The sequence below is a fragment of the Nanorana parkeri genome, unplaced genomic scaffold (assembly GCF_000935625.1).
Source record: "Nanorana parkeri isolate BGI_ZX_2015 unplaced genomic scaffold, ASM93562v1 scaffold549, whole genome shotgun sequence".
Taxonomy (NCBI): domain Eukaryota; kingdom Metazoa; phylum Chordata; class Amphibia; order Anura; family Dicroglossidae; genus Nanorana; species Nanorana parkeri.
This window is the reverse complement of record NW_017306817.1, coordinates 517154-527484: the sequence shown is the minus strand read 5'-3', so window position 1 is coordinate 527484 and position 10331 is coordinate 517154. Positions and strand designations below refer to the sequence as shown.

General features: G+C 45.1%; 1 protein-coding gene across 2 annotated transcripts in view; it reads left to right on the top strand.

Annotated features, from left to right (window-relative positions):
* Positions 1-6658: 6658 nt before the first annotated feature.
* ARF3 (ADP ribosylation factor 3) overlaps positions 6659-10331 on the top strand; it is a 29404-nt gene continuing 25731 nt past the window's right edge. The window contains exon 1 of one of the 2 annotated variants that reach the window (XM_018561888.1): positions 6659-6777. In XM_018561888.1, the coding sequence (XP_018417390.1) occupies positions 6673-6777 (105 nt within the window). In that variant the 5' untranslated portion in view covers positions 6659-6672. The remainder of the gene's footprint in view (positions 6778-10331) is intronic. The other variant, XM_018561889.1, reaches the window with a different exon arrangement.

Below are 10331 nucleotides of genomic sequence, written 5' to 3'. Positions count from 1 at the left end.
ACGAACCGAATCAAATTTCCCCATAAGGTTCAATGTAAATCAGGTTAATCCGATCTGACCCCTAAGAACGTGGACGCGAACCGATTTTGGTTTCAAACAGAATCACATAAGGTTCAATGTAAAGAAGGTTAATCCGTTCTGAACAATATGTAAATGTTTTTGTTGACCACAAAAATATGAAACAAAGCACAGTACAGTATAGTATGAAGAGAGTGAACACGAACCTTTCTTGAGGCGACTTCTGGTGTGGCGGACAGAAAGGTGGGTGGGGAGGAGGTGGGTGGGGAGGAGGTTATTGTTTGAAGGGACAGTCCCCCTCCATAAGGACATTGGGGAGATCTCCTTCAGGGGTTTCCTTTCTTCTTTGTCTTAGCTGCAGGGTCAATTTTGGCAAAAAATCTGTCTAATGTCACTTGTTTTTTTCTGCGCTGCAGAACCCTCCGGAAATGAGAAACCACAATTTCGTTCATCAGATTCAACACTCTGTTCGTTACAGTTATGTTGGGGTGGTGCTTCTCAAAGAAATCCTGGCACTCATTCCATTTTTGCATAAGGGATTTTATCACATCACTGCTAACCCCCTCCCTGTCTTCCTCTTCCTCAGTGGAATGCTCCTCAACAGGCGCCTTCTGCTGCTCCCTCTGGAGTTCAGCAAGTTCTTGCATCGTGAGCTCCTCTTTATGGTCCTCAACAAGCTCCTCTATGTCTGCACCATGGACGTCCAGACCCATACTCTTGCCCATGGACACAATCTCCTCAACTACCTGTGCATCAGACTCTTCGTTCAGTGACACATTCTGGCCACAGTTTCCTCCAGGCTGAGTTTAAGGTCCGGTACATCACATCTTCCCAGGCTGTGTCAATGAGGTTGATGCAGTGGAGGACATTGAAATGTTTCTTCCAGAACTCTTTCAGAGTCAAGGATGTCTCTTCAATGACATTAAAACACCTAATGAAGAGCGCCTTTGTGTACAGCTTCAAGTTGCAGTTCACTTGCTGGTCCATGGGCTGCAGAAGAGGTGTCGTGTTGAGGGGGAGGAACGTGACCTTTATGAAGTCATACTCAGCGTCCATATCATCCACCAAGGCTGGAGGGTGTGTTGGGGCATTGTCCATCAGAAGAAGGCACCTTTCAGACAGTTGGTTGTCAGGAAGATATTTTTTAACGGTAGGTGCGAACACCTCGTGCAGCCATTCCATTAACAATTGCCTTGTGACCCAAGCTTCCGCATTGCACCTCCACATGACAGGCAGTCTGGCCTTGTTCACATTCTGTTCCTTGAATGCACGAGGGGTCTGGGAATGGTACACCAGTAGTGGCTTAATCTTCAGATCGGCGCTTGCGTTCGCACACAGCAAAAGGGTCAATCTGTCCTTCATGGGCTTGAGCCCCGGCAGTGCCTTTTCCTCCTGCGTGATATAGGGTCTGTTCGGCATCTTCTTCCAAAAGAGCCCTGTTTCACTTGTTGAGCGATGTATCCTTCTGCCTTCATAAATTCTCCCGAAGTCTTTCTTGTGGACTTCTGCAGCGGCCTTGTCAGAACTAGAAGCCCCACCACGTCTTATGACACTGTGGATGCCACTTTTCTTGTGGAATTTATCAAACCACCCTCTACTGGCTTTAAATTCATCACTTGTTGCACTTGTAGAGGGTTTTTTTTGCAGTAAATCACTGTGCAATCAATTTTCTGGCTTTTTCAAAGATCATAGCTTCACTAACAGTATCACCTGCCAGCTGTTTGTCATTCAACCACACTAACAGAAGTTTTTCCACCTCTTCCAGTACTTGTGTCCTATGCTTGGTTAACATTGTTACTCCTTTTGCCACATTAGCTCCTTTGATGGCATCTTTATTCTTCAAAATAGTCGAGATTGTTGACTTCACCATCTTGTACTCCGAGGCCAGATCAGTCACACGAATACCACGCTCATGCTTTTTACAATTTCCTTCTTCAATTCAATGGTTATTTACTTGAAAACCTTCTTCTTACCATTCTCGCTACTTTCATTATTGCGCTGCACTTTTTTTTTTACCACCATTCTTGCTCTGCACTTTCTGGTTACCTTCATTACCGCTCTGCACGGTCTTGTCACCTTCATTACTGCTCTGCACATTCTGGTCACCTTCATTTCTGCTCTGCACATTCTGGTCACCTTCATTACCTCTCTGCACATTCTGGTCACCTTCATTATCGCTCTGCACATTCTGGTCACCTTTATTACAGTTCTGCTCATTTTTGTCACCTTCATTACCGCTCTGCACGTTCTTGTCACCTTCATTACCGCTCTGCGCATACTGGTTACCTTCGTCACCCGATATGGAGTTCGCGAACGGAAGCAACATTTTGCCGAACTTCCTGTTCTCGAACTGAATTGTTCGTGAACAGAAGCATTCGTGAACCGAGGTATTACCGTGCTTGTGATACCTAAAGTATGACCTGGATTACAGACATTCCAAGTTATATTCATATATGAAGTCAGGCTGATCATATGCCTCCTTCGATACTGTAGGTACATTCAGCAAATACTGAGGGATTTCTCCAGAAAGAAAAATCCATCATTAAAATGTACAGTATATTAGATGATATGGTTAATTGGCCCCTGTCTAAATTGCTCCTCTATGTGTGTGCAATAGGGACCTTAGATTGAGGACAGGGACAGCTCCTTGAGGACAGGGACTAATGTGAATGTTCTGCATGTAAAGCACTGTGTAAATTGTCGGCGCAATATACCGTATTTTTCGCTCCATAAGACACACTTTTTTCCCCCCAAAAGGAGGGGGAAAATGTGCCTGCGTCTTATGAAGCGAATCCCGACGCCCGAAACATGCAGTTTTGGGTGCCGGGCGAGTAGTAGGAGCCACTGCTCGTTTAATACGAGTGATCTAATGAGATCACTCGTATTAAAACCGAGCAGCGGCGACGATCGAGATCACCATAGAGCAGATGAAGAACGGAGGTTCTTTGTCTGCTCTGTGTGATCACTGAGACCCTGGCGCTGTAATCACAGCGCCACCTGTCTCAGCGGTCACTAACTGCAGCTTCTGTCACAGCTTCGGTCATAGAAGCTACGGTCAGTCGAGTGCTCCATAAGGCGCACCGGACCTATGGTCCGGTGCGTCTTATGGACCGCAAAATACGGTAAATACCATTAATAAATACATTTAATAAATAATATGTTACATAATACATACATTGGAACACCGAGTCCTGTGAACTAAAGTGATATTTCAAACATTTAGGCTCCATTTACACTGGAGCAGCTGTCCGCACGTAGTCGGCTGTATGAATACGCCCGGAGCCGCTCTAAACAGAAAAAACAATGCACTTTAAGGAGCATTGTTCAGACTATTGCAGGGGCCGTGTGGTACGAAACCGTGCGGCCCCCAAAATAGCCGCAATCGAGCGGAATCCGTGCAGTTGTTTCACATATAGCGTTTGTGTCCCACGTGGTCTTCCGCACAGAAAACCGCGCAGGAAGCGCAAACGCTATATGTGAATGGAGCCTGATACCTGAATCCAAGAAGGTTTTTGAAGGGGGAAATCATACATCTCTGCTGTATCAATAATGAAAATACATTGGTATACATGTGATGATTTTTTACTTATACTGAGAATAACTAGACACATCCACTAATAATAGCTGGATACGTCCTATATATCTTTACCATTCTTTTTGAGAATTTGTTCCTCATGTAGCTACCATTCTGCAATATAACTTGTTGACTACTGCTACTACTGCTATAGGGAAACAGGCAATATATAATTCATGAGACTGTGGTTTGTTCATTCGTTTACATCTACAATTCATAAGTCCAGTCTGTTAACCTTTTCATTTTTGTGTAGTTGCTAGACTTGTGCACGGCACAACATTTTATTTTGTTTTTGTTTTGTTTCTATTCTGATTTTTTTTTCTTCGTTTTCTGAAATTCGGATCCGTTTGATATTTGGAATTCAGATCGATCTTAGGTTTTCATTTTCAAAATCCATATCTATGTAAATCTATTTGCATAGAGTTAGGTTGTTTTTAAATATGAAAATAAAAAAAACAGCGTGAGGTCCACCCCTCCCCCACAAATTCCTACCAGATCCTTTAGGTCTGGTAGGAATTTTAGGGGGGAACCCATGCCAAAAAAAACCCCACAACACAGTTGTTGACAATTCCTCTATTGTAAAAAAAAAAAAAAAAATGTCCATTGATGTAATCCCCAGGTCAATCATGTCGTCCAGCGATGTAGATCCCTGTCAATCACAATGCCTGCCGCTTGCTGACTCAATGAAACAAAAAATCTCCGCCACCCGCTGCCATGTTAGATCCCAATGAACACCGGCCCTAAATGACAGGTCTGCTCCAGAAGGTATACAAAGGGGCGGAGCAAGTTGTGACATCACTGGACTTGTTCCACCCATTTGTTTACATTCCATTAGTGGACCAAGAGCTGTGAGCATGTTCGGCCGACCCGAAGCCACACGAAGCAGGCCGATGTACGGCGGATTTCAGCCGATGTACGGCTGAAATCAGCCGTACCAACCTGAAGTGAATAGCCGAACAGTGTTCGGCTAACTTCACTTCTGATCGGTCATTCACTCGGCTGCCCTCGGCAGCATAGTGAATAGACCACTAAATGTAATCAAAGGGGTGGAACAAGTCCCATGAAGTCACGACTCGCTCCGCCCTTTTGTTTACCTTCCGGAACAGACCTGTCACTTGCAGTTAGTGTTTGGCGGAATTAGACGTGGAAGCGGGTGGCGGGGATTTTTAGTTTCTTCGAGTCGGCACGCAACGGGCATTGTGATTGACGAGGATCTACGTTGCTGGACAACGTGATTGACATGGGGATGACATCGATGGACATTTTTTTTATGGAATGAAGGACTTGGTCAAAAATGTTTCAAAAAAGGACTTTTGCTGTCCTAGGATGCAGAGCTGGTGGTGCGGGAGGAGAGCTCGCCTCCTGTGACATCACAGCTCACAGCGCTCTCCTCCCTGCCCTGCTCTGCCTCCTGAGAGTTTCTATCCTCCGCAGTGGACGCTGCTCGGTGTCAGAGGGGACACAGAGCAGTGTACAGCAGGGAAGAAAGAAACTATGGATGCACCGCAATTTTGGCCAAAAGATAGTACTTTTGACATTTTGTCCAAAGTACCATTTTTGGCCGATATGTTTCAGCGGCCAAAATTTCGGTGCATCCCTAGTAACAACTACTCCATACTCATTCACAAGGGGGGGGGCGGGATCTGATTCAAATCAGATTCAGATAAGCTTTGTCCAAAATGTCTTGGTATGCTGATGCCTTAAGAGTTCCCTTCACTGGAACTAAGGGGCCAAGCCGAACCTCTGAAGAACAACCCCACACCATAATCCCCCTCTATCAAACTTTACACTTGGCACAATGCAGTCAGGCAACTACCATTCTCCTGGCAACTGCCAAACCCAGACACGTCCATTGGATTGCCAGACAGAGAAGAGTGATTCTTCACTCCAGAGAACACGTCTCCACTTCTCAAGAGGCCAGTGGTGGCGTGCTTTACACCACTGCATCCGATGCTTTGCATTGCACTCGGTGATGTAAGGTTTGGATGCAGCTGCTCGGCCATGGAAACCCATTCCATGAAGCTCTCTATGCATTGTTGTTGTGCCTATCTGAAGGCCAGAAGAAGTTTGGAGGTCTGTAGCTATTGACTCTGCAGACAGTTGGCGACTTCTGTGCACTGTGCGCTTCAGCATGCGCTGACCCCACTCTGTCATTTTACGTGGCCTACCATTTCGTGGCTGAGTTGCTGTTGTTCCCAGTTGCTTCCACTTTGTTATAATACCACTAACAGTTGACCGTGGAATATTTAGTAGCAAGGAAATGTCACGTACACCTGAATCCAGTTGTTTGGAGGGTGTCCCAATACTTTTGGCAATATAGTGTATGTGTAACTTCTTTCTTTCAGCACTTGACTGACATAACTACCCTTTAATGATGGAAAGCAAGTAAATGAAGGAAGAAGGGGAACGAGGAAGGAATAAAGTAAAGGAAAAGAAGGAAGACTGGAAGGAAGGAAAGAAGGGAAGGAAGGAAGGAAGAAAAAGAAGGAAGATAGGAAAGCAAGAAGGGAAGGAAAAGAAGGTGAAATAAAAGGAAAATGGGAGAGTACCAAATAGGTGTAAGTGATTAATTTCTCTACTGGACTGACAGAAGTTCCCTTTAATGAAGCTTTGCAGTAATGAAAATATATTTCTAAATGTCAGTTGATATAAATATGATCTACAATGAGACGAATGACACACCTTTGATCCTCATCTCAAAATACACGCTTTATTAGATAAAGGATGATGTATGTCATTACACATGACTTGTAGTCTTCGCAGTCTTGGATTCTACAATACAGAAGTGGCTGTCTGAAGGTTTTGTGGCTCTCGGTACGTGTGACAGTCGCCTGGATTGCCGATGTACAGCTCATGTAGTAGGTTAATGAGAATACAATAGCGCTCCTCCTCGTAATTGCACCTCATGGATGTGTGGGTGACTGGTAGAGATCAGGGCTTCATGTGAGGACCAGGCCTCCTGCCTGCCCACTCATCCCTGCAGCAGACTGGAAGGAGAAAAGAGGTGCTGCATCCGTTGCCGTGGGAACCAGGTCAAATCTCGCGAGTCCGTCCCGCATCCCTCATAGAGAAGACTAGCAATGAGTGGGGGGATCTCGCGAGGTTTGGGCCGGGTGCTACCGGTCGGAGAGGACAGAGGAGTCGCTGCGGTAGGCGAGGAAGAAGAAGAAGGTGAAGGTAGGTGCGGGGATTGAGGGACCTGAGCGAAAAGTGTGCGGGAGGTGATATCAGGTCCTCATCGCTTCCATTGCTCCTAGTACGGGCCGCTATCGATCCCGCCCACACATGATCCAAAAGCACCAACCTCCATCTTACGTTACCATCAGGAGCACCTACCCTCCACTCCATACTACATGGCTGTATGGAATGACTACCACCATTTCAGTACAACGTGATCCCAGCATCAGAGCTCTGCTCATACCTGGACTAGGTGTAGATTGGGGAATGGTAATAGTGATTGCAGGGGGCTGTGATGGAAGAGACTGGCCTGTTCCATTACTCTGTCTTCTCTGTGATAGAAACTAGGAGCCTGAGTCGTCTGATATCCGCATGTTACAGGGCTTATATCAAGGAGACACAATCATAATGGAGTGTGATAAGATAAATATTGTCACTTACTGTCACCACTGATCTGATGACATCATGTACTTAGTGACATTCACATTGTAGTATACTTCCTTCACTGACCTGGTGACACCGCTTGTACATAGTGACATTCACATTGTAGTATACTTCCTTCACTGACCTGGTGACACCGCCTGTACATAGTGACATTAACATTGTAGTATACTTCCTTCACTGACCTGAATATACTACCGACACTGACCTGGTGATACCGCCTGTACATAGTGACATTCACATTGTAATACACTGCCATCACTGACCTGGTGACACCGTCTGTACATAGTGACATTCACATTGTAATATACTGCCATCACTGACCTGGTGACACCGTCTGTACATAGTGACATTCACATTGTAATATACTACCATCACTGACCTGGTAACACCGCCTGTACACAGTGACATTCAAATTGTAACATACTACCGACACTGACCTGGTGACACCGCCTGTACATAGTGACATTCACATTGTAATATACTACCGACACTGACCTGGTGACACCGCCTGTACATAGTGACATTCACATTGTAATATACTGCCATCACTGACCTGGTGACACCGCCTGTACATAGTGACATTCACATTGTAATATACTGCCATCACTGACCTGGTGACACCGCCTGTACATAGTGACATTCACATTGTAATATACTGCAATCACTGACCTGGTGACACCTCCTGTACATAGTGACATTCACATTGTAATATACTGCCATCATTGACCTGGTGACACCGCCTGTACATAGTGACATTCACATTGTAGTATACTTCCACCACTGACCTGGTGACACCATCTAGACATAGTGACATTCACATTGTAATACACTGCCATCACTGACCTGGTGACACCTCCTGTACATAGTGACATTCACATTGTAATATACTGCCATCACTGGCCTGGTGACATCACCTTTATAATAGTGACCTTCACATTGTAAAATGCTGCAAACAATGATATGATGACAATATAACATCATATACATAGAGATAGCAGACTTGCCACACGGTAGGAACCGATTCACTTGACTTTCTGACGTGTATTTCTGGTTTGCTGCTCACTTTTTTATTTTGGGGTCTTAGATGTTTTGACAGCACTGATCTGATGACATCTGAAGACCTTATCTGACACCTAAACATCTTATGTGACTTGCCTGCCAGTGAAATTGCATGTGCTATTATCCAGTCATGTTTTGGAAACCTGTGTTGCCCCTTTGTAGAGCTATGCTGCAGCATCCATGTGTACATATACACAAACAGTAAAGATGATCATCTTTCCCCCACATGGCCAGTAAGCTGCCTCATGTAGGATTGCTGAGCCTATGGTGACACGAGACACTTACTTCACTCTCAGACTAAGCGGCCTCATGGCCAAAATGTCTCTGGAATTTTGATGAAGTGTTTAATGCATTCACTTAGCAAATGTCACAGTTACAATTCATCCATGTGTCATAAAGTTACATAACTGTAAGGTAAACTCCGTTAATCCAACCCAGGTCTGCTGCATGCCTGCATAACTTCCCAAGGACAGGAATGCCCTGCACGACCTGCGTGGAACGCCACGGCTTGTGTGATTCACTTGTCCTGCAGAATGACTGGGACTTTCAATGTTTTTACCCAGTGCAATGCTAATACAGTGACAGTTGTGGTAAGTTCAGGGCTCACTGAATATGAACACATTCAGGACCATAGTCCCAGGACATGTAGTCACTAACAATATTTCCTACATTTTTCTTGTTCCTTCTCTTTTCTTGGCAATACATACATATTAGGGCTGGTACTGATTAAAAAAATGTTGTGTTCGATTAATCTGATTTTTTTTTAATCGATTAATTTCGATTAATTATAACGCACATACAGATCCAACTACATTGGCCTATACACATACAGCACAGTAAGGAAGTAATAAAATGAACTAGGATCACACTAATCCAGCACGTTATTAATCTCATGTGCCCCACTCAATATGGCCGCCGCTTGAGTGGGGCAACTCAGAATAATAACGTGCTGGATTAGTGTGACCCTAGTTCATTTTATTACTTTATTGCTGTGCTGTATGTGTATAGGCCAATGCCTTGGCTGGCGCTCGTGCAGAAAGTTTCTTGGGCAAACTCACCGGCCCAAGTGGCTCCGTCGGCTAACGAAGGGAAGGGGGGAGGAGTCCGGTGACGTCACGGACATCGACGTCACCGGACTCCTCCCCCTTCCCTTCGTTAGCCGCCACGGACATCGACGTCACCGGACTCCTCCCCCTTCCCTTCGTTAGCCGAAGGAGCCACTTGGGGAAGGGGGGAGGATAGGGAAGGGGGGAGGAGTCCGGTGATGTCGATGTCCGTGACGTCAATGGATCTCTGACGGGACTCCCGGAAGCCGGCAGAGAGGTGAGTGTTTTCATTAGCGATCAAAGGAATTTTAATCGATCAAAAAGTTTAACGATTAATCGAGAAATTCATCGTTAATTTCCGCAGCCCTAATAAATAACAATCTTTCTGGAAGAGAAAGCTCTCTAGTTGACCAAAAATGTTATATACAACTATGTACTAAAATATAGTTAGCAAAGCTTTATCTCATATCGTACTTGGCCGGGGCATTGGACAGCCAGGTCTTCACCACATTAGATTATTGTAGCCATATACAATGTTCTAGCCAGATCTTTACCATATAGGTCATTACAATATATACATATACCATATATGATGTTCTAGCCAGTTCTTTACCATATAGTTTATTACAAGATATACATAAACCGCAGGGCTCAAAATTTCCACTCGCCTGCTCGCATTTGGCGAGTGGAAATGCAGTGCAGGCGATTGGAAATTCAGTCACGGACCGCAAGCCTGAATTGTGGGAGCATCTGCTCTTTGCTGGGCTGTCTGTTCTTTCAGCCGCAGCTCTTCACTGAGCTCCGGCCGAAAATTAAGTGATTAGTAAGGTCTGGAGCAGACCTTACTAATCACCACTAGATCACCAGGGATCGTTCCTGCTCGCCTCCTCCCTGCAGAAAGGCAAGCAGGTGAGGGGGCTTCATTGTTTTATTTTACATGGTGTGGGGAGGCAGGGAACAAGGGGATTTCTTATTTTATGTGTGGGGGGAGGGGACAGGGTGGATTTTTATTT